Here is a 22247-nt window from a genome sequence, read left to right as displayed (position 1 = left end):
GTTGACTGACTGACTTCTGTTTCTCCACAAATGCTGCCTGCCCTATTAATATTTATATATTCTCTAACACTTTTTTTCCTTTCTTTCCTCACCTTTTTCTATTATTTTTTTAAAGATTGTGTTCACAGCTCTCCTGGGTACTGTTTCCTTTTTTGTGTGACTCGAGAGTGAAAGTAAGAATAGTGTGGAGGCAGGACTATGCCAACATTATAGTTTTAATGCAGGGTTTTCACCAGTGCTATAAGTCCTATCATTTTAATAGTGGGTTTTCACTTTTGATACTAATCCCACTTCTATGGTATTCTATTGCTTTCTGTTCCTCTCCAGCAGAAGTAAGCTGCAAAGTCAGAATTTACTTGCGATACATTTGTATCATATCCAAACACGACCCAATCTCCCACCTCCAAAAAAACCATGGCACCAAGACAAGCTATAGGAGTCATCTTTTTACAGACAGCACACAGGAATGTCAGTCTTATGGACAGTGGCAAACTTGGCATAAAATTCATCGTCAGTTCTGGCCTGGAGAGATATCCACAATATCCTCTCCCCACATCTTCCAAATACAAGCCAGAAGCTCTGCCTTCACTTTCAAATTGAGGGTCAGCAGGCTGCTCCCAGATAAGTACTGGCCCACAACTAGTGATGTGCTGGGTCAGCTGGGGATGATTCCACATTTAGAAAGCTGACTTGCCAGCCCATGTGTAATAACATCCAAGCCCTTAAGCCAGAAGACTATTCAGAAGTTCCCAGTGTTAATCAGAATAGTAGGTCCTAATATATTAACACCACTGCCAATCCATTTAAATGGATTAAAAACAATATCTATATGCAAGGTATATCAAGGTTCAATGTCCTTGGAAGGGGATGGACATAATTAATTACATGATTTGGTTTTACATCAGAACCAAAGACTTTGGTTTCAAGGCAACTTGAATGTAGATGACCACAGTATTGACCCCAAGCATGTTAGACAACCTAAACCCAAACTCACAATTGGCATCCTCTGTGACTGTGGTGCACTATCCCTCCTCATCATCCTCTGAAGCCATTAACATGATCGACCACACCATCCTCCTCCAATGCCTCTCCACCATGTCCAACTGAGTGGGACTGCCCCCAAGCCGAATCGAAAGGTAAAATCCAGCCCATCGTCTTTGACCCCAACCACAAACTCTGTACCCTTGCCATCAATTCCATCCCCCTCCCTGTCTCAGGTTGAACCAGTCTGTTGGTAACCTGTTTGATCTTGAGCCGGGCTTCCAATCCAATATTCTCTCCATCATCAAGACTGCCCACATCCTCTTCCAGAACATCTCGTGCCTCAGCCCATCTACTGCTAAAACCCTCATCCATGCCTTTGACACCTCAAGACTTAACTACTCCAATGCTCATCCAGCCGGTCTCCCACCCTCCATAAACTTCAGCTCATCCAAAATACTCTTGCTCCTATATCACATTAATTCCTGCTCACCCATCACCACTGTTTTCATTGACTCCTGGTCCCCCAACGCCTCAAATTTAAAATGGTCTTTGTGTTCACACCTCCAGGACCTTGTCCCTTCCTATATCGGTAACCTCCAGCCCAATCAACCCACCGAGAATGCTGTATTCCTCCAACTCTCCCCACTCCCTTTGCCCCACTTTGGTGTCCGTGCCTTCAGCAAGGTAGGCCATATACTCTGGAATTTAATCCCCAAACCTCCACCTCCCTTAAGACCCTCCTTAAAACGTACCCCTTTGACAAATCTTTTAGTTACTCCTCTGAATACCTCCTCCTTTGGCTCAGCGTCCATTTTTGTGTTTTGTGAACCATCAAGCAATACTTTTCTATGTTTAAGGTGCTATATAAATGCAGGTTGTTGTTGTTATTGACATTACATTTTAACAAAGGGACTAATTGCTGCTAACATATAAACACTAAGCAAAAATGAATACTGAATTTTGAGGTACTTCAAAGAAACTTTTGTTCTCCTTCAGGCCACATTTTGTCCTTGTAGAAAGTGATTCTTGGCCATAGATTTTAACCTGTAATGACAAATGCCAGCATTATCATAGAATCAAAGAATCATGGAATAGTTACAGCACAGTCGGAGGCCATTTGGCCCATTGAGCCCGCACCGGCTCTCTGCAAGAGGGCTTCAGCTAGTCCCACTCCCTCGCCCTTTCCCAGTAGCCCTGCAAATATTTTTCCTTCAGGTACTTATCCAATTCCCTTTTGAAAACCACAATTGAGTCTGCCTCCACCGCCCTTTCAGGCAGTGCATTCCAGATCCTAACCACTTGCTGCGTGTGGCCTTTGGTTCTTTTGCCAATCATCTTAAATCTGTGTCCTCTGGTTCTCGACCATTTCCGCCAATGGGAACAGTTTCTCTCTATCTACACCCATCTTGATTGTGAACACCTCTATCAAATCTCTTCTCAACCTTCTCTGCTCCAAGGAGAACAACCCCAGCTTCTTCAGTCTATCCACGTAACTGAAGTCCCTCATTCTTGGAACCACTCTCGTAAATCTTTTCTGCAACCTCTCCAAGGCCTTCACATCCTTCCTAAAGTGTGGTGCCCAGGATTGGACACAATACTCCAGTTGAGGCCGAACCAGTGTTTTATAAAGGTTCATACAGTAATAACTTCCTTGCTTTTGTACTCTATGCCTCTATTTATAAAGCCCAGGATCCCGTATGCTTTTTTAACCGCTTTCTCAACCTTCCCTGCCACCTTCAACAATTTGTGCACATATACCCCCGGGTCTCTCTGTTCATGCACCCCCTTTAGCATTATAACCTTTAGTTTATATTGCCTCTCCTTGTTCTTCCTACCAAAATGTATCACTTTGCACTTTTCTGCATTAAATTTCATCTGCCACATGTTCGCCCATTTCACCAGCCTGTCTATGTCCTCTTGAAGTCTATCACTATCCTCCTCACTGTTCAGTATACTTCCAAGTTTTGTGTCATCTGCAGATTTTGAAATAGTGCCCTGTACACCCAGATCTAAGTCATTAATATATGTCAAGAAAAGCAGTGGTCCTAGAACTGAGCCCTTGGGAACACCACCTTACTCCAGTCCGAAAAACAACTGTTCACCACTACTCTCTGTTTCCTGTCACTTAGCCAATTTTGTATCCATACTGTCCCCTTTATTCCATGGGCTTCAATATTATGTCAATATTGTGGCACTTTATCAAACGCCTTTTGGAAGTCCATGTACACTACGTCAACCGCATTGCCCTCATCAAACCTCTCTCTTACCTCGTCAAAAAACTCAAATCAAGTTAGTTAAACATGATTTGCCTTTAACAAATCCATGCTGGCTTTCCTTAATTAATCCACACTTGTCCAAATGATTGTTAATTTTGCCCGATTATCGTTTTTAAAAGCTTCTCCACTACTGGGGTTAAACCGACTGGCATGTAGTTACTGGGTTTATCCTTACACCCTTTTTTAAACAAGGGTGTAACATTTGCAATTTGCCAGTCCTCTGGCACCACTCCTGTATCTAAGGAGGATTGGAAGATTATGGCCAGCACCTCCACAATTTCCACCTTAACTTCCCAGAGTATCCTAGGATGCATCCCATCTGGTCCTGGTGATTTATCTACTTTAAGTACAGCCAGCCTTTCTAGTACCTCCTCTTTATCAATTTTTATCCATCTAGTATTTCCACTACCTCCGCCTTCACTATGGCTTTGGTAGCATCTTCTTCCTTGGTGAAGACAGATGCAAAGTACTCATTTAGCACCTCAGCCGTGCCCTCTGCCTCCCTGCATAGGTCTCTTTTTTGGGCTCTAATCTGCCCCACCCCTCCTCTTACTGCCCGTTTACTATTTATATGCCTATAGAAGACTTTTGAATTCTCTTTAATATTAGCTACCATTCTATTCTCATAGTCTCTCTTTGCCCCTCGTATTTTCTTTTTCACTTCCCCTCTGAACTTTCTATATTTAGCCTGATTCTCACTTGTATTCTCAACCTGACATCTGTCATATGTGCTCTTTTTCTGCTTCACCTTACTCTCTATCTCTTTTGTCATCCAGGGAGCTCTGACTTTGGTTGCCCTACCTTTCCCCCTTGTGGGAATTTGGCTTTGTGCTTCTATTTTGCTAGTTTTCTAATCCCTCCGTTTTCTAGTCCACTCCATTGAGTTTTGTTAAGAAATGCACTGAACCCATCCTGCTGTAAACTGCATAACAGAAAGGATTAAACAGGCTGGCATTTATGCCCTCCTTATAACAGCTACATCTGGATTCTCCTTAGGCAGGATTTGAAATGTTATTGCAGGATGTGCAATGGTGTGGTTTGGTGCTTTTTATTTTGCAATAAAAACCTAGACAAAGAGGCAATTGCAATTCTGGGCCTTGAGAGATCATTTGGTTTTCTTTGTGGATTTGACATGAGAGGATGAATCACCTGTGGGAATGCAGCATCTGGAGTGTGAATTATTCGTTCTGTTTTTCAAGTTATGTACTAACTTGTCGCGTGACTGGTGGAATGTCAAGTGTTGCTTTGAGTATGTCAGAAATACAGGGAGAATTCACAGGTCACAAAGTTGTGATTCAACAGGAGGCAGGTGTTTAGTCAGTGCCAAGAATTTTATTTTAAAAATTGAGAAACCTACACCAGGGCCCATAGTACAGGATACCAACAAAGTTGAGATGAGCAAGGAGGAAGTCAAGGCGATCTAAGCTTTCAGATCAATGGAAACCATTGAAATGAATGGGTTACACTGGCATTATGTTTGGAAAACCTATGCCATTAAGTCAAATTGTAGGGAATAGTTGATACCAAGTTTGGGTTTAAAATTCACAGTTTTATGTCAACATTAGAGCGGTTAGTCTAGTAGTGTATGTGTGAGAGAGAGAGGAGAGAGCATGTGTTTTTTGTTACTGGAAGTGATTTTGAGGGTGTGGTAGAACAAAACAATAAAATCTCCACAGCACCGATATAGTTCTTCAAACCCTGAGGATTACCAGGATCAGGTAAAGAACATAAAACACACATGAAACACAAGGTTATAAAAATGGCACATTTATTGCTACAGAACTGTCATGTACATGACTGCTTGGAATAACTACTGATGATAAACAGGTAATGGCCTACATCGAGCTGGCCTTTGAATACTCCAGCAAACAATCTGTTCGGACATTTCTACAAATCTGAAAAACACCAAAAAAACATGAAAGGTTGAGGCACTCGAGCCACACAAATGGGAAAAAGGTGAAATAGGTTTTTTTTTCTCACTGCTGCAGCTGTGTGTAGTCGCGACATCATGCGACTTACAACTAAAACGCTACCATACAGTTCATCTCAGTAACACATGGTAAAATAACATCTTTTAAATAGTAAAATAAAGTAACAAACTTTTACTCAGAATGATTCCAAAAATCTACAAAGAGAAATATTCAGAATCCGAGAATTTTTTTTTTCAAGATCCATGGTATAAAAGGATTGCTCCTGCGAAAAATAAGCCAAATATATTTTTTTTCTTTAAATTTAGCTTTTATAGGGTGTACTACAGTCTATTTCATAGCAAAAAGAGCACTAGACAAAAGAAGCTTTATAACAAAAAGCCAGGCACTGATACATGGTAATTCTCTGCTTTTCTCTTCACTTAATTGCATCACAAGTACAAGAATGAAAAAGGCCACAGTTCATATTCTCACCATTACGTATGTCTATAATACTTGAAATGAGCATGGTAAACCAGCACTGCACAAGATGAATAAGAGTCCATGAGAAAAATGTCTGTAAAAGTGGGCTCATAAAAGCCTTGGTGCCCCATTGTATTGGAATTATGTCTCCTTTTTAAAATTTTATCAATATATTTTTTCCAGTCAGCTATAATTGGCTAATGTTTGTGCTTGTTCATACCAAATGCTAAATCATTTCTGGAGAGTGTTCACTTTTGTCATTTAAAAAAAACATTTTTTTTTAATTAACTTGCCTGATACAAAAAAAACAAATTACAAAAGGAAAATAAAAAACAAACAAAAAAAGAAAAAAAATCGGAAGACTGGATAAATTTACAAATTGCATCACTGGTTCAATTGACAGTTTATAGGCGTTAGTGTTAATTACAGCTACATTGAAGACAATGGGTACTGATGGGTGAGCAGCTTTGATTCAGTTTATGAACTGTTATAGACAGGGAAGTGGATCCATTAATAATTTTAAAGTAATAAGGTCTTGAATTTCTACTTACTTGTCAGTAGGTTAGTTTCGCTGATTGCTAACCTACTACCTTAGTTCACTTATAGCATGATGATATGCTGACATTTTTATAACAATTAAAACATTACAACTCTTTTGCACATGTCTAACCAATTAATGCCTCAGATGATAACACATGTAATGCACGCCCAACTAAATCAACAAAAGTATTGTATATGCTCAGTCATGAGTTAGCAAAATCATTTCTCCCACCTTCTCAAACAAAAATGTCTAAATAATAGCTATGTTTAATAAATTCCTTTATATTGTCACTCATCATCAGTGATGCCACAATACCTTTGAAGCGGTATGTTTTAGAACTCTTTCTATTCAAGATCTGAAACAATCAAGGCAAAGAGATTCCCGATCCTTCCCTGAACTAAATTTGAAAGTTGGCCTCTGGATGCAAACAGCACTCCCTTAAAAATAGGCTCAAAGTAAGCTACACCATCTTTTTAAATTCTAACTTAACCTCCCCCAATTTATAATTACTCTTTATCGCAAGACTAACGGAATGTTGTTACAATGTAGATAGTAAGAATATATACTGAAAGGAAGTTTCTATTTGCCAGGCCATTTTAGATACACAAAGCAGCTCAGCAGAGGTCACATAACATTACTATCAATGCATGACCACATGCGTCGTCGTATGCCTTTAGTTGTTTTGTTCCCGTCAGATTCATCTTTAAATAATGAGAATCCATTGAGATTGAAATAATCACCTCATTACCTCCTTTACTTAAAATGTAAACCACACCAACTCCGATCATCTTTGACACCTGGTGCAGTCAAGAGATGGAAGCAGAAACCTACTAGAGGACATTTCTTCAACCTGGAGATGTTACACCTTATTATCAGTAGGAGTCCATACCATTTAGAATGTGAAAGTTCCTAAGGAATTAATCATTGTGACTACAGGCCAAAGCAGGTCTCAATTGGTTCGCTGTTCTCAGCATTGTTGCACCTTTCACTAACACCTGACTGCAGATAGACAGACACCCAGGCCTTGTAGGCACACCACGCTTACCTTACATAGTTTAATTGTGCAGCTCTTCACACTACAGCAGTTAGCCCTTAACTGGTCAACTTCCATTCATTTGTACCCAATGTACTTTAGGAACATAGGAAAGAACATAGGGAAAGGAAGGAGTAGGCCATTCAGCTCCTCGTGCCATTCAATTAGATCATAGCTAACCTGTATCTTAACTCCATCTACCCACCTAGGTTCCATTAATTCCCTTAATACCCTTACATAACAAAATATCTATCAATCTCAATTTATTTTGCTATTATACTTCTTGAATAAGCAGTGGCTAAAAGAGTAACAAGATTTTAGTTCTCGCCAAAAGTTTAGATTATTGCCTTCTTGAACTGATGTCGGATTGTCTGAGGCATTGAGCTCTTTCTATCGGAGGAGCACATTAGAAAGTAAAGCATTTCAGCTTCATTTCAGTCAACTGACTTTCCAATTCACAGCTTTAAAAAGAAATCAATTGTTCACCTGATCCACCTCCATGCATTTAAAAGTTTCATGAACTGCCCATCAAAGTACTGAAACCCAGTACACTCACAAATGTAATCATTATCAACAATATTCCAACAAACAGCACAAAGAGTGATTTAGATAAAACATTTAGTAGGCAATAAATTGCAAATACCTTATTTTGTTCCTTTTTTTGAAATAAGTTTCCAGAAATATATTGTGTGCTTGTAAAATTCCTTGACAATGCTACTTGAAATTTTACTATCTCATTTAAACTTGAGACACTTTTGAAAACCACAGGGATTCCATTGTTTTTCTTTTTTAAAAGCAAAAACCTCATGACATATTCAAAAAACACAAAATGACTTTTAAGTCTACATGTAAAAATATAACTTTTAGCTCTTACACAAAGAATTCAAACACAGCTGCAAAATTTGCCTGTTGCTGCATATAACACACAAATTTTTGCAATTTTTTGTTTTAAAGTGATGGTTAATTACCAACAGAGAGAGGAGATGGAACCATTTTCTCTTCCTTTTTTTTTGTTGCCTTTTTACAACAAGGGATGACTTTCTTCTGAAACTCCACTTGGGGCATAGGCCATATTACGGGCAGGAATGTTTCAAGTCTACACAAAGTGTAGGAAATACAGGCTCCCAATAGTTCGGTAAGTGTCACACTAAGAGAATTTTCAGGCCACGCACATACACTAAAATTCCAGTGCTGTTGTTTATTTTTAAAAAATGATATTTTAAGAGCATAAACCACTTCCCCCCTCCCCCCCCACCACCCTCCAAACTAGTGTATGTGCTCTCTGCACAAGAATGTAAACAACAAAAACAAATGACCAATAATGACGTTTTCCCCGCTCCCAACTCCCACATTAATGCTTACTTTCATCAGGTTTAATATAACAAAATCTATATTATGATTATTTGTGGGATTTTTTTTAAAACTATGTACAATATATGAAACCCCCTTTATGTTGATAATCGCTATGATTTTTCCAAGCTTCACCTCATGCATAAACTAATGCTGGTCAGCGTTCTTCACAAATAATGCACACTTTCTCGTTTGTTATTGCTAAGTTCTTTAAAGAAACACTAGAAAACTAACAAGTTCTTCGAAGCCTCTTTTTTTTTTGCTCAGGCTTCTAGACCTTGCTGCTCTTGTCAATGTCGCAAGCTGCATATCCACTATCGATAATCGTCGTTGCTTTTTTTTGTCTCTAATCTACTACAGTACTTTTTTTTTTAAAAGGAAAACAAAGAGAACCTTAAATATTAACTGCTTTAAACTATTTTAGCAGGCAGTGTTACTATGATTGCTTTCGGGCTGGTCAATGAAATGGTTACATTTTAATCTGGTGTGCTGTGGACGGTTTCCTTTCCCTCAGCACTTAGTGCATGGAAACGTGCTTCATTTCTGGGACCAGGCGCACCGCCAAGTTCAAGCATTCCATGACAAGTTTTTTTTTCAGCACGTTCAGATTTCCATGCATTATGTGCAGTGGGTAGCAAAAGAGTGCTCTGTTGTCTGTCTGATTTTGACTATAAGATTTCTACGTGGTTAACGGTGGCCTGAGCTCTCCCCCAGATTCCCGGTACAGGAGAATCTGGATAAGCGCACACCTGAGCCAAGGGTAGAAATCTCAAGTTTCATTCCCATCCACTCTCACTAGGTAGAAGTCTGATCCAAGGGTAATGTTTATTGGCAAACGTGTTATGCGTTTATCAGGATTCGGCTGCATTGAATCCCTTGTTTAATTAGGATCTGACAAATGGAACATGCTTTCAATGGCGGTTGATACCAGGATCAATACCACAACAATCTCTACATTCTGTGGCTTTAACCCTTTGAGCACAGAAAGACTTTGTGCAGCTTTCAAAATACAAACTGTTCTTTTGTGTGAGAACAGAAAATGCATACTCTACTGGAAAAGTGGGTTGGTGCATTAACAACAGACTGTGCACTGGATTCCCACACTGCGAGATGCTGATTGCATTGTTCATTGGGAAAAGGCTGGGTCAAGAAACCCCTTGCATGGAGGGAGTGGACAAGAATAGGGGAGTGACCCCACTTTTGTACTGGCATCTCAAAGTGACCGCTTACAAATCAGCATTGACAGAGGCCTGGGAGCAAGTCGCCTGCATGACCTCTTGGCGCAAGGAATGAAACACTGTGTGTCTTGGAAGAGGAGGCAAGATTATTGGGGAGCTAAATCCAAACAGGGAATGTAACGATTCTGATGCTATCTCAATGCATTGTATGTCTGGGATAAAGCTGTTGGATTTTAATGGAGTAATGTTACTGCAGTGCTCAAAGGGTTAAGGAAACATCAGGAAAAATCTATGGCGTCATAGCCTAGTTCCCCACAGATACACTATTTGATGGAAAATAAGACTCCTTCCAACTAACTGGCTATAATGCCAGGCTTGTGCAGCTGGCATTTACTGAATATATGTGCTGCTACTGATCTTTGTACCAGCAGTCTAGATGGATCCCAACTTCAAAGCCACTAATAAACCTGTACCAACCTAGTGAGGGAGGGGGTCAAAGTACAAGTTTACCGTATGGTTCCCAGAGCTCTAAAAACCAGCCAGTACAGAACTTGGATAACTAAGTTGTCACCTTTTACCAAGTCTGGGCCCAGACAGGGAACTGTGCTGGGTGAGATCTGGTTTGGACTCCGATGTTCCTGCTGATGGAAACCTGAATAACAAATTACTCCACATCACAAGACCTGTTTAAGGTCATTCTGGAGCAGCCCTAAATGATGTATTTCCCTAGTCAGCACTAAAATCTGTCCATCAGAAAGACGACAGAAGCTTCCTGTAAATTGTTTTGGCTCCTAGGATTCCCAGCTAGCACAGAACTGAACTTAAGACTAGGAACCATCTTAAGGGGTAAATAACACCTTCGGCATCGTTCCAGTTCAGTCACAGAGATTCTAACATTTCTGATTTAAAATGAACAGATTTGCCTCAATGGGGACTGAATAAAAAAAAAAATATCTAAGTCTTATCACTTTTTATTAATATAACATCCTCACAGAGAAAATGCAACTTGTGCACTGAGATGGTTAGCATGTGTGCGTAAGTGTGCAGCTCTTGTTTGTTTTAAATGAGCACATTTGCTTTTATAACCTAACTTTCTTTATACGTAGAAGTAAGCTGCTACTTCCCGTTACATTGCATAAATATGTCTGCAGTAAACCTGCCTAAAGCACTTGTTTTCACTACTCCTGACATGCATAGAACTAAGCTGACTCTTCAGATTGATCGTAGGGAAACCTCTGCGCAGAACTATATTATCATCATCATCCAGGTTTAGTACAAATGCTTAAAAACCTAAGTGGAAAGCTTCTGTAACCAGAACACTTACAATAAATCAAAGGGTGAATTGCAGGTTGTCTTCTGTTCCTCATCCAGGAGCATAAGTCACACCAGTCACATGGAGTAATTATTTTTAAAAACTATTATATATACACACCACACACATACAGTATTAGATATCATGGTAAAAATGGAATGCAAATGGATATTTCTGCCGTTATAATATTTTGTATATATTATAGTGGAAACCTCCATTTACAGTTACTTTAGGGTTCCCATATACTTATCCATAACTGACTGTTATGATGTCTTGTTCTTCACTTCCTATGTTTTCGTCCCTCCAATTTTTGCCCCTCCTCTCCTAAGGGTCAACTCAATTCTGGGGCACGGTCTGATGGGCACCGGCTGCCTCACGGAAGCGGTGAGCCCAGGTAGCGAATTCCAGTAGGCCATTCTACCGCGAGGGGGAATCACAGTCCAGTCGAACATCCACACATGTGGACTTCCCTGCAGACTTCACTGGCTAGTGATTGGGAGTGAGAATATCGACTGACTTTTCCCTCCTCCAGTCTAGGAGCACGAAGGGGAGCCCAAAGGACAACTGCAGCACCCGGACCATTGTCCTGGGTGAGAGCAGCTAACTGAGCAAAGACCACAGATTGAGCTTGGGGTCTTTCTTGGTATCTAGGGCTCAGTTCCACTGAGCAGTGCCTTTACCCACTGAGCCGTTGAGGTAGGTTTCCACTTACTACCTTATCCACAGAGGCAGTGATCTGCCAGCCTCCAAAAGGAACATTTAATTTAGTAACGGTGCCACCATCGTGAATTTTGTACCCCAAACTACTCATTTTTGCCGGGTTCCACACAGTCGCCATACTGACCACTGCCATAATATCACATCTAAATTCAAAAAGTTTTCATGTTGATACTAGATTTTAGTTTCCAATATAAACAAGTCTTTCTAAAGGCAGAGGGTGTGACCTATTTTCCATCAAATACTATATAACTGCAGGAAAATGACAGGAATTAAAAATCACAAAATAAACACAGGCATCGCAATATAGATACGGATTACATCACCAACAGGCCCATTATTCCATCCGTTACTCCCATGCAGACAAAGGAATGGCTAAGCAGTCATCACCTAAGTTACCATTAGGACAGTTGCTGGTTTTTGTGAATACTGGATGTAGACGGGCAGCAAAGCTTCACTCTCTCCAGAGAACAAACACTAGCTGACTAGAACACCAACAAAACAAAAGAATGTTAAATTGTATTTTTTTTCCTTTTTTATCAGAAGTACACTTTTCATTATTGCAAGGTTACGATTTCAAATAAATATTTTTTTCAACCTACAAATTGATTTTTTTTTAATTTTATTTTTTTACAGAAGTTCAGGCACAAATGCATTTTCCACAGTGTGGAGAAGATTGCCATTCAGTCTCTAGGCTGTACATTAACAGCTTGCAACATACTGCTCAACATTCTGAATGATATGTTTAGAGTTTGTCCCCCAAGTCGTACTTTGCTTGTTGGGAATGCAGTATTCTCTTTTTCCTCGCTCTTTCTCTCTCTCTCTCTCGTCTGTGATTCATTTTCGTGACTGCTTTTAATGTGTCTCCATTTTACAAAAAAAGGGGATTGGGCAGAGTGTTTACATTGTTGTAAGATAATACAGTTGTCAAGGAAGTGGTCTCTCACTTATTTTTGTTGACCTGGCACCATGGGCCTATAAAAAGAAGGAAAAAGGTTAATCAATGATATGTATATTATTCATTTCATTCCCTACTTAATTTTACCTCTCACCTGAGGGTGGTGACTCATAACTCTCTGGTATTTGCCCAATTGTCCATTCTTCACGTGTGAACCGAGACAGGCAGTGAGTGTTGGCGAGCTATATGACTTTGGTGGGCACCATTGCCAAGAGTCCCATTCTCAATGCCCACACACATGGACTTTCCAGCAAGGAAAGAGGACAGTCAGTGGATAGCAATCAGTAAGAACTGTGGCTATTATTCCCCTCCGTAGCTTAAGGCAATTGTAACACACCTACCATCATCCCAGTTAACAGACAAGTTCGGCACAATCCATGGTCCCCCATTGCACTCCCTCGCTCATATATACCACTTCCTTTTGTAATGACTGTGTCTCAACCATTTAGATCATTGTTCTAAATGGATCATCATTTAATTTTAGAATCTTTAGATTTTTCTTCACCCCTCTTGCAACAAGAGGCCAGCAAGTGACCTGTTCCTAATCCTCTGAAACCATGGGGTTAGACTAGGTGGCTCATATGGGAAAAAAAACACCAGTACAGACATTTGTTTTTACTTATTCATTCACAGGATGTGGGCGTTGCTGACAAGGCCAGCATTTATTGCCCATTCCTAATTGTCCTATGGTGTGGAGATGCCGGAGTTGGACTGGGGTGGACAAATGTAAGAAGTCACACAACACCAGGTTATAGTCCAACAGCTTTATTTGAAATCACAAGCTTTCGGAGCGCTGCTCCTTCTTCAGGTGAAGTGGAGAAATGCATAAAGACACAGCTTATATAGTCAGAGAATCATGTCAGATGTTTACAGGTAACCTTTCCTGACTGACCTGTTTGGACACCATTCACACCTTTGACTGCTGTGATTATCTCTCTGCCGAGGTGCGATAAATGGCAGTTGGAAAGGTTACCTGTAAACATCTGACATGATTCTCTGACTATATAAGCTGTGTCTTTATGCATTTCTCCACTTCACCTGAAGAAGGAGCAGCGCTCCGAAAGCTTGTGATTTCAAATAAAGCTGTTGGACTATAACCTGGTGTTGTGTGACTTCTTATAATTGTCCTAGAGAAGGTGGTGGTGAGCCACCTTATACAACTCAGTGGCTTGCTAGGCCATTTCAGAGGGCAGTTAAGAGTCAACCACATTGCTGTGGGTCTGGATTCACATATAGGCTAGACCAGTTAAAGACAGCAGATTTCCTTCCTTAAAGGACATTAGTGAGCCAGCTGGATTTTTACGACAATCCGGTAGTTTCATGGTCACCATTACTGATACTAGCTTTTTATTCCAGATTTATTTATTAACTGAATTTAAATTCTCCAGTTGGCGTGGTGGGATTTCAACTCATGTCTCCGGATCATTAGTCCAGGCCTCTGGATTACTAGTCCAGTGACATAACCACTATGCCACCGTACCCGAAGAACATGATGTGCCAAATGGCCTGTTTCTGTAATACTCTATGGCCTAGAAATTGGGTTGGGGCGCCAAAGTGGCGCAAAAGTCACCTGAGCGCAGGATTTAGCGCAGCGTTCCGAGGCTTTAGCGATCGTCAGATATTCAGTTCCACTGCCCCTAGAGGGAGACGGGGCGAGGCTCGAGGCGCTCAGCGTCCCTCTTAGGGCGCTGAAACTGAATATCGCAGCGCTACGTGCCGCAGCGTACTGCAGGCCTTCCTCCCATTGTTAAGGGGGAGGGGCCTGCAACAGCGCGATCCCTGCTCGCGAGTGCTGGCAAACGAGCCCGGCACCAAGGAGAAGTGCCGGGCTCTCGGGAAACAGCCAGCAATGCCACGGGGGTGGGGGGGGGGGGGTCAGGAGGCCAGGGACGGAGGTGCTGGCAGGCGGCCGCCTGCACCTCCACCTTAACTTGCGCCGCTGCCGGCACAGTAAGGCCCCGTGAACCGGGTGCGGGTAGCGAACGGCGCAACTGCGGCGTTCGCTACCAAATATTGCGAACGGGGCGCTGCGCACACCAATGACATCATCAGTGGCGGCGCAGCGCAAATGGCTAACGCCACCATTAGCGCCCCTGCTGAATATCGCAGGAGGCGCAGCCAGTGGCGCTACAGCCACTGACTTGCTCTTTAGGCGCTAACAGGTGGCGCTACTCACCCAGTTTTTCCCCCTATGATTCAAAAGTGTACAGGAGTACCTAGGAGACAATAGCTTCCTCTTTCATTCCTCATCCCTTTCTTCCTGAGAAAGGCACCTCGCTTCTGCTGTGCAATTTCCCCTGGTGATGACGAAGATTGACAGGAGGAGGAGGCTCCATGAATATCCCTATCCTCAATGATGGTGGAGCCCAGCAGGTGAGTGCAAAAGACAAGAAGCGTCTGCAACCATCTTTTGCCAGAAGTGCCGAATGGATGATCCATATCGGCCTACTTCTGAGGTCCCCACCACCACAGAAGCCAGTCTTCAGCCAATTCGATTCACTCCATGTGATATCACAGGAAATCACAGGAACCCCACACTGCAGATAGAGGCCACCTCGGCCCATCGAGCCTGCACCGACACACATCCCATCCCATCCCCGCAACCCCACGCATTTAATCCCCCCAACACCAAGGGTCAATTTTATCATAGCCAATCAAGCTAACCCGCACATCTTTGGACTTGGACCGCATATCAAGAAATGGCTGAGCGCACTGAATACAGCAAAGGCTATGGGCCCTGACAACATCCCGGCTGTCATGCTGAAGACTTGTACTCCAGAACTAGCTACACCTCTAGCCAAGCTGTTCCAGTACAGCTACAACACTGGCATCTATCCAACAATGTGGAAAATTGTCCAGGTATGTCTTGTCCACAAAAAGCAGGACAAATCCAATCCGGCCAATTACTGCCCCATCAGTCATCTCTCAATCATCAGCAAAGGGAAGGAAGGTATCATCGACAGTGCTATCAAGTGGCACTTACTCACCAATAACATGCTCACGGATGCCCAGTTTGAGTTCCGCCAAGACCACTCGACTCCCGACCTCATTACAGCCTTGGTCCAAACATGGACAAAGGAACTGAATTGCAGAGGTGAGGTGAGAGTGACTGCCCTTGACATCAAAGCAGCATTTGACCGAGTGTGGCATCAAGGAGCCCTAGTAAAACTGAAGTCAATGGGAATCGGGGGGGAAATGTTCCACTGGCTGGAGTCATACCTAGCACAAAGGAAGATGGTTGTTGGAGGTCAGTCATCTCAGCCCCAGGACATTGCTGCAGGAGTTCCTCGTGGCTGTGTCCTAGGCCCAACCATCTTCAGCTGCTTCATCGATGACCTTCCCTCCATCATAAGGTCAGAAACAGGGATGTTCGCTGATGATTGCACAGTGTTCAGTTCCATTCGCAACTCCTCAGATAATGAAGCAGTCCATGCCCAAATGCAGCAAGACCTGGATGACATTCAGGCTTGGGCTGATAAGTGGCAAGCAACATTCACGCCACAAGTGCCAGGCAATGACTATCTCCAACAAGCCAGAGTCTAATCAGAGCCCCTTGACATTCAACGGCATTACCATCACCGAATCCCCCACCATCAACATGGGGGTCACCACTGACCAGAAACTTAACTGGACCAGCCACATAAATACTGTGGCTACAAGAGCAGGTCACAGGCTGGGTATTCTGTGGCAAGTGTCTCACCTCCTGACTCCCCAAAGCCTTTCCACCATCTACAAGGCACAAGTCAGGAGTGTGATGGAATACTATCCACTCGCCTGGATGAGTGCAGCTCCACAACACTCAAGAAGCTTGACACCATCCAGGACAAAGCAGCCCGCTTGACTGGCACCCCATCCATCACCTTAAACATTCACTCCCTGCACCATCGGCGTACCGTGGCTGCAGTGTGTACCATCTACAAGATGCACTGCAGCAACTTGCCAAGGCTTCTTCAGCAGCACCTCCCAAACCCACACCCTCTACCACCTAGAAGGACAAGGGCAGCAGGTGCATGGGAACACCATCACCTGTAAGTTCCTCTCCAAGTTACACACCATCTGGACTTGGAAATATATCGCCGATCCTTCATCGTCGCTGGGTCAAAATCCTGGAGCTCCCTCCCTGATAGCACTGTGGGAGTACCTTCACCACACGGACTGCAGCGGTTCAAGGCGGCGGCTCACCACCACCTTTTCAAGGGCAATTAGGGATGGGCAATAAATGCTGGCCTTGCCAGCGACGCCCACATCCCAGGAATGAAAATAAAAAAAGACTTGAACCTTCTTGTGTTGGGACAGATCTGTTGTCCACTGCCTGCCACAATATGTTACTGTGTCAGTATTCTGTGAAACCACCCCCACTGAAATAAACAACATTTTAATACTTTAACATAGAATTGACTTCCAAACACTTGCCGTGGGCTGTAGTTTACCACTGTTCCACCATAACTGTATTTTATATTCTGTTCTATAACAGGCGACTAATATGTTACATTCCACCACAAAAAAAAGAGCTGGATGTACTGCCGCGTGAGGTCATAAAAAATATTAGTGCTAAGGCCCCAGATGTAATCATTGGGAATTTTAATCTTTCTGGCATTGACTGTGTTAGCGGGAACAATCTGTATGCCTAGGAGAGTTTATTAAAGTACTTCAAGATTTTTTTTTTTTAAATGGCAGGTGAGGAAACCCATAAGGGGGAAGGTAATACTGGATTTGGTCCTGACCATGGAGGATGAAGGAATAAAGTAAGTTGAAGTAAGGGAACACTCGGGCTTTAGTGATTATAAAGTTAATTTTAAGTTTGAAATGAAGGCAGAACAGCTAACCAAAACTTACTAAGAAAGCGGATCCCGAGAGAGCAAACTTTGAGGGGACACGGTGGTGTACGAACATTATAAAATGGGAAGAACTATTTATAGAGGATGCCTTAGAGGAAAAACTGAAGCGTTTTAACAGCATACAGAAACAAGTTCAGCACCAAACTGGAAAGTCAAACCAACATGGATGCAAAGGGAAGTCATGGAAGGCATTAGTGAGAATGAATGGTTGTATAAAATTCTGATGTTTACAGGGATGGAACGAAAAATGGGGTCAGACAATTAATCAACAAATCTCCCCACATATTTTCTGACAGAAGTAAAAGTTGACATTTTACAAAATAGGACGTATATAACTGTGTATTCTGTTATAGTTGAGAGAATTTGTAATATATTGGCTGCTGTCATCCTTTCACAAAGCAGCCAAAGCTAGCATGATTTCAATTACCTCTTTTCACATTGGGCCCATATGGTTGGATGTGTCTCCCATATTCGGGTGGACTCCTGCAAGGGAGAGTGGCGGTGTATCTGTTGACACTTTTTCCTCCTCTCTTCTTTTCAGACAAGCTGCTTTAGGGTTCAGGTTCCTCTCTTCAGGAGAAAGAAAATGTTCAAAGTGACCATAATATACTTAAAAAGGAAAAAGTCCTGCAGGGCTGTGGGGAAAGAGCAGGGGAGTGGGACTAATTGGACAGCTCTTTCAGAGAGCCGGCGTAGGCACAATGGGCTGAATGACCTCCTTCTGTGCTATATGATTCTATGATCTGCTCTTTGGATTAACAAATGGAGATAGAATGGGATTACATGATTTCTCCAAAGATTTTGCCAATCTTCTGCTGAAGTTATGGCGGGAGATCAGAAGAACTCCCGCAGAAATTCAACCCCTGCCCCCATCCGAAGTTTGGTCACTTTAAAAGCTAATTTGTCTTAAAACTCAGCAAAGATTTCAAGGGTGGGATAATCTACAGGGTTTAAAATCTGGGACTTGGGAAAACTAATAAGCAAGGGCACTGATTTATGATCGCTGAGCAGGTCAAGTTCTATTTTCATTACATGGGACAGCGGGATTTGTATCGGATTTTTGGAGATTACATTGCATGATTCCATCCATTTATAATTAGCCCCATTGGTCAAATTCCACTTAAAATTAAAGTAAGCTGTGAGGAGGACACAAAGAGGCTGCAAAGAGATGTAGGCCAGTTAAGTGATTGTGCAAGATGGTGGCAGATGGAGTATAATGTGAGGAAGTTTGAAATTATCCACTTTGGTAGGAAGAATGGAAAAGCAGAATATTTTTTTTTTTTTTTTTAAAGAAGGTGAGAGACTAGTAAATGTTGGTATTCAGAGGGATTTGGGGGGTCCTTGCACACAAATCACAGAAAATTAACATGCAGCTACAGCAAGCAATTAGGAAGGTAAATGGTATGTTAGCCTTTATTGCATGGGGTTTGGAGTATAAGCCTTGAAGTCTTGCTGCAATTATATAGGGCTTTGGTGAGACCACACCTGGAGCACTGTGCACAGTTTTGGTCCTCTTGCCTAAGGAAGGATATACTTGCCTTTGAGGGGGTGCAATGAAGGTTCACTAGATTGATTCCTAGGATGAGAGAGCTGTCCTATGAGGAAAGTTTGAGCAAAATGGGTCTATATTCTCTGGAGTTCAGAAGAATGAGAAATTATCTGATTGAAATGTATAAAATTCTTAGAGGGCTTGATAGGGTGATGCGGAGAGGCTGATTCCCCTGGGTTGGAGAGTCTGGAACTAGAGGTCATAGTCTCAGGATAACGAGTCAGCCATTTTGGACTGAGATGAGGAGAAACTTCTTCACTCAGAGGGTTGTGAATCAGTGGAATTCTCTGCCCCAGAGGGCAGTGGATGCTAAGTCACTAAGTATGTTCAAGGCTGAGATCGATAGATTCTTGGACTCTAGGGGAATCAAGGGATATGGGGATAGGGCATAAAGTGGAGTTGAAGTAGAAGATCAGCCATGATCTTATTGAATGGCGGAGCAGGCTCGATGGGCTGTATGGCCTACTCCTGCTCCTATTTCTTATGCTCTTATGTAACATTAGGTGGCTTATAAGATTTTCATTGCTGTTTTGGAAATCGTATTCTGCAATTCTGCCCATTTTTCAATGAAATCTGCAAATCAGGAGCCTTGCCCTTCAGATCTGGGGAGCAAACTATTTGTTCAGTGCCACTAGAGGGAGCACTATTTACATGGGTACGCCAGCTTTAAAATATGAGGCAGATTTGTAAAATAACCATGTTTTCTGTAACAGCAGATAGAGTGAAGTGGGGAACACATTAAATATTCTTATCAGAACATCTGACCAAATAAAGCCAAATGAAAAACAAACACAATTTAAACGCATTATTCAGGACTGCAATTGTAAAGCGAAGGGCGTCAGCGATTGCAATGGAAAATGCATACTACCGGTTTGATTTAGCTCTGTATATTAAAATGCAGCAAACTTTGTGACACAGTATTAAGGAAATTATATTGTTTTGATGTACTTTTTCTGATCTGAAAGTGTTTTTTTTTAATGGAAAATCCCTGGTTTCCTCCCAATACACAAGATTTATGTAGGGTTGTATCTCAGTTTGCCTTCACTGGATGCAGTTGGAGAATGATGCAGGTCTCAGTAAAACAGAAAACAGTTTAAAAAAAAAGACAATTCTTAGAGGAAATTAAATCATAAGTAAACAATCACAAGGGATAAGGATAGCTTTGAGTGGTTTCAATGGTTATTCTACTGCACTTCTATGGGACACTTGAAAAATTGGAGGATATTTGGTAAATGTGTGTTAAGAAAATGAACGTGAAATGAGAAAATGCCATTTGATACATTCTGCCTACTCCCCCAACAGGCCATGTACAATCAAGTTATTGTGGACCCTATCTCACCCATTTAATCTCTTGAAGAATAGGTTCCCTCCACCCCCCAAAACAACCACAAGTCCAGAACATTTATCCATTCTCGCATCTCCACCATTCAACTCTATCCTGCTGTCCACTATTAGATATCAGCCTTGGCTCAGTGGTAGCACTCTGGCCTCTAAGTCAGAAGGTCGTGGATTCAAGTCGTACTCCACAGAGATTTGAGCGCATAATCTAGGCTGACGTTTCAGTGCAGTACTGAAGGAGTGCTGCAATGTCAGAAGTGCAGTCTTTTGGATGAGACGTTAAATAGTCTGCCCCCTCAGGTGGAAGTAAAAGGTCCCACGGCGTTATTCAGAAAAGAGCAGGGGAGTTATTCTGGCGTCCAGGCCAATATTTATCCCTCACCCAGCATCATTAAAACAGATTATCAGGTCAGCCCTGTTTGTAGGGCCTTGCTGTGTGCAAATTGGCTGCTGCATTCGCCTACATTACAACACTTTAAAATACTTAATTGGCTGTGACGCGCTTTGGGGTACCCTGAAGATGTGAAAGGCGCTATATAAATGCAAGTTATTTCTTTCTTTCACTGCAGACATTTCCCTCCAGTCACAACAGCAGAGTGTCAGTGGAGTATTCAATCATCTCAGTCGATACCTATTACTAGAACCTCTGATGCCACCAATCAAATATTGATTTAATTCTTTTTTTTAAGTAAGTCAACTTTAACTGTTTTTGTTGGGAAACCTAACCTGCATTTTCCTATTTAATGTGTTTGAGAAGGAGAAAATAAAGTGGGAGGATGAGGAGAGTAGCTGGACAACAAGATTCAGCTGAACAGTTCTATATCTCCACTGACCTCGCACTTGCTGTTCCAGGCTCAAAATAACAGCAACGGCCTGGTGAAGAATCAATAGCTTTGTCTGTGGCTTGTCGCTCTTTAGGTGGAGCTGCACCATACGACCAAGTTCCTTAAATGCTTCATTAATGTCGCGCACACGCAGACGTTCGCGAGCATTGTTCGCCATTCTTCTTTCTCGCTCACGCTCAGCCTTCTGCTCAGGAGAAAGATCTTCATCATCATTATTATTGCTGAGGGAACAAAATAAAGAACATTTTGTATAAATAAGTAGGATTTGAAATAACAATATACATATTCAGCAACTACATTATCAGTACAACAAACTGACATCTTCCTTGCTTCACATATCCTAAAGTAAAATCAATATTGCCAATTTGGTTCAGGTTTAAATGTCAATCTATATCAAATATAAGTGCTGTTTACAAAATTGTGCATATTTTCAATCTGATTTATTATAAATTATTTCAAAATAATTGAAGAAAAATCAATAAAGTTGAACTTTGTATTTCATGTTCTATACTATACAGATCTCAAGTTATCTAATGGGACTAATTAATTCAATCAAGTAAACACTCTGTTGCTAATTACCAATTTATAGGAAGGGACAACCTGTCCATATTGTACTTGTGGCCCATAATCAAATAAAGGAGGCTGAATACAACAAGGCCGACCCATAGAATTTTATAATACAAACCCTACACTCAATACTGAATTCACACTTCATCAAATTCTGGTCAGGAATTGAATGAAGTGCCGACTCATTTACTGTTATCATAGATCTTCACCTATTTAATATCTTGATATCCTTCTTGTCTTCGTCTGCCTTCTTGTCATCTGTAGATTTTGAATCCTGCAGATTCTCGTCCGCGTCATCTTCTGACTTTATATCTGAGCTGACTGACGACACACTCTGTCCTTGCAGACCGCTGGAGAGAGCTGGAAGGGGA

At 41.8% G+C, this 22247-nt stretch overlaps 1 protein-coding gene across 13 annotated transcripts in view; it reads right to left on the bottom strand.

Annotated features, from left to right (window-relative positions):
• Window positions 1-5011: 5011 nt before the first annotated feature.
• Window positions 5012-22247, bottom strand: part of tcf4 (transcription factor 4) — a 679628-nt gene continuing 662392 nt past the window's right edge. For all 13 annotated transcript variants that reach the window (XM_085974559.1, XM_085974581.1, XM_085974567.1 and 10 more), the window contains 4 exons: window positions 22086-22236; window positions 21298-21530; window positions 18005-18147; window positions 5012-12756 (listed from right to left, as the gene is read on the bottom strand). In XM_085974559.1, coding sequence (XP_085830685.1) covers window positions 18011-18147; window positions 21298-21530; window positions 22086-22236 — 521 coding nt within the window. In that variant the 3' untranslated portion in view covers window positions 5012-12756; window positions 18005-18010. The remainder of the gene's footprint in view (window positions 12757-18004; window positions 18148-21297; window positions 21531-22085; window positions 22237-22247) is intronic.

Source organism: Somniosus microcephalus, chromosome 2, assembly GCF_052327205.1.
Source record: "Somniosus microcephalus isolate GS21.2 chromosome 2, FLI_Smic_1.0, whole genome shotgun sequence".
NCBI classification, from domain to species: Eukaryota; Metazoa; Chordata; class Chondrichthyes; order Squaliformes; family Somniosidae; genus Somniosus; species Somniosus microcephalus.
This window is presented reverse-complemented; position numbering and strand designations above follow the sequence as displayed.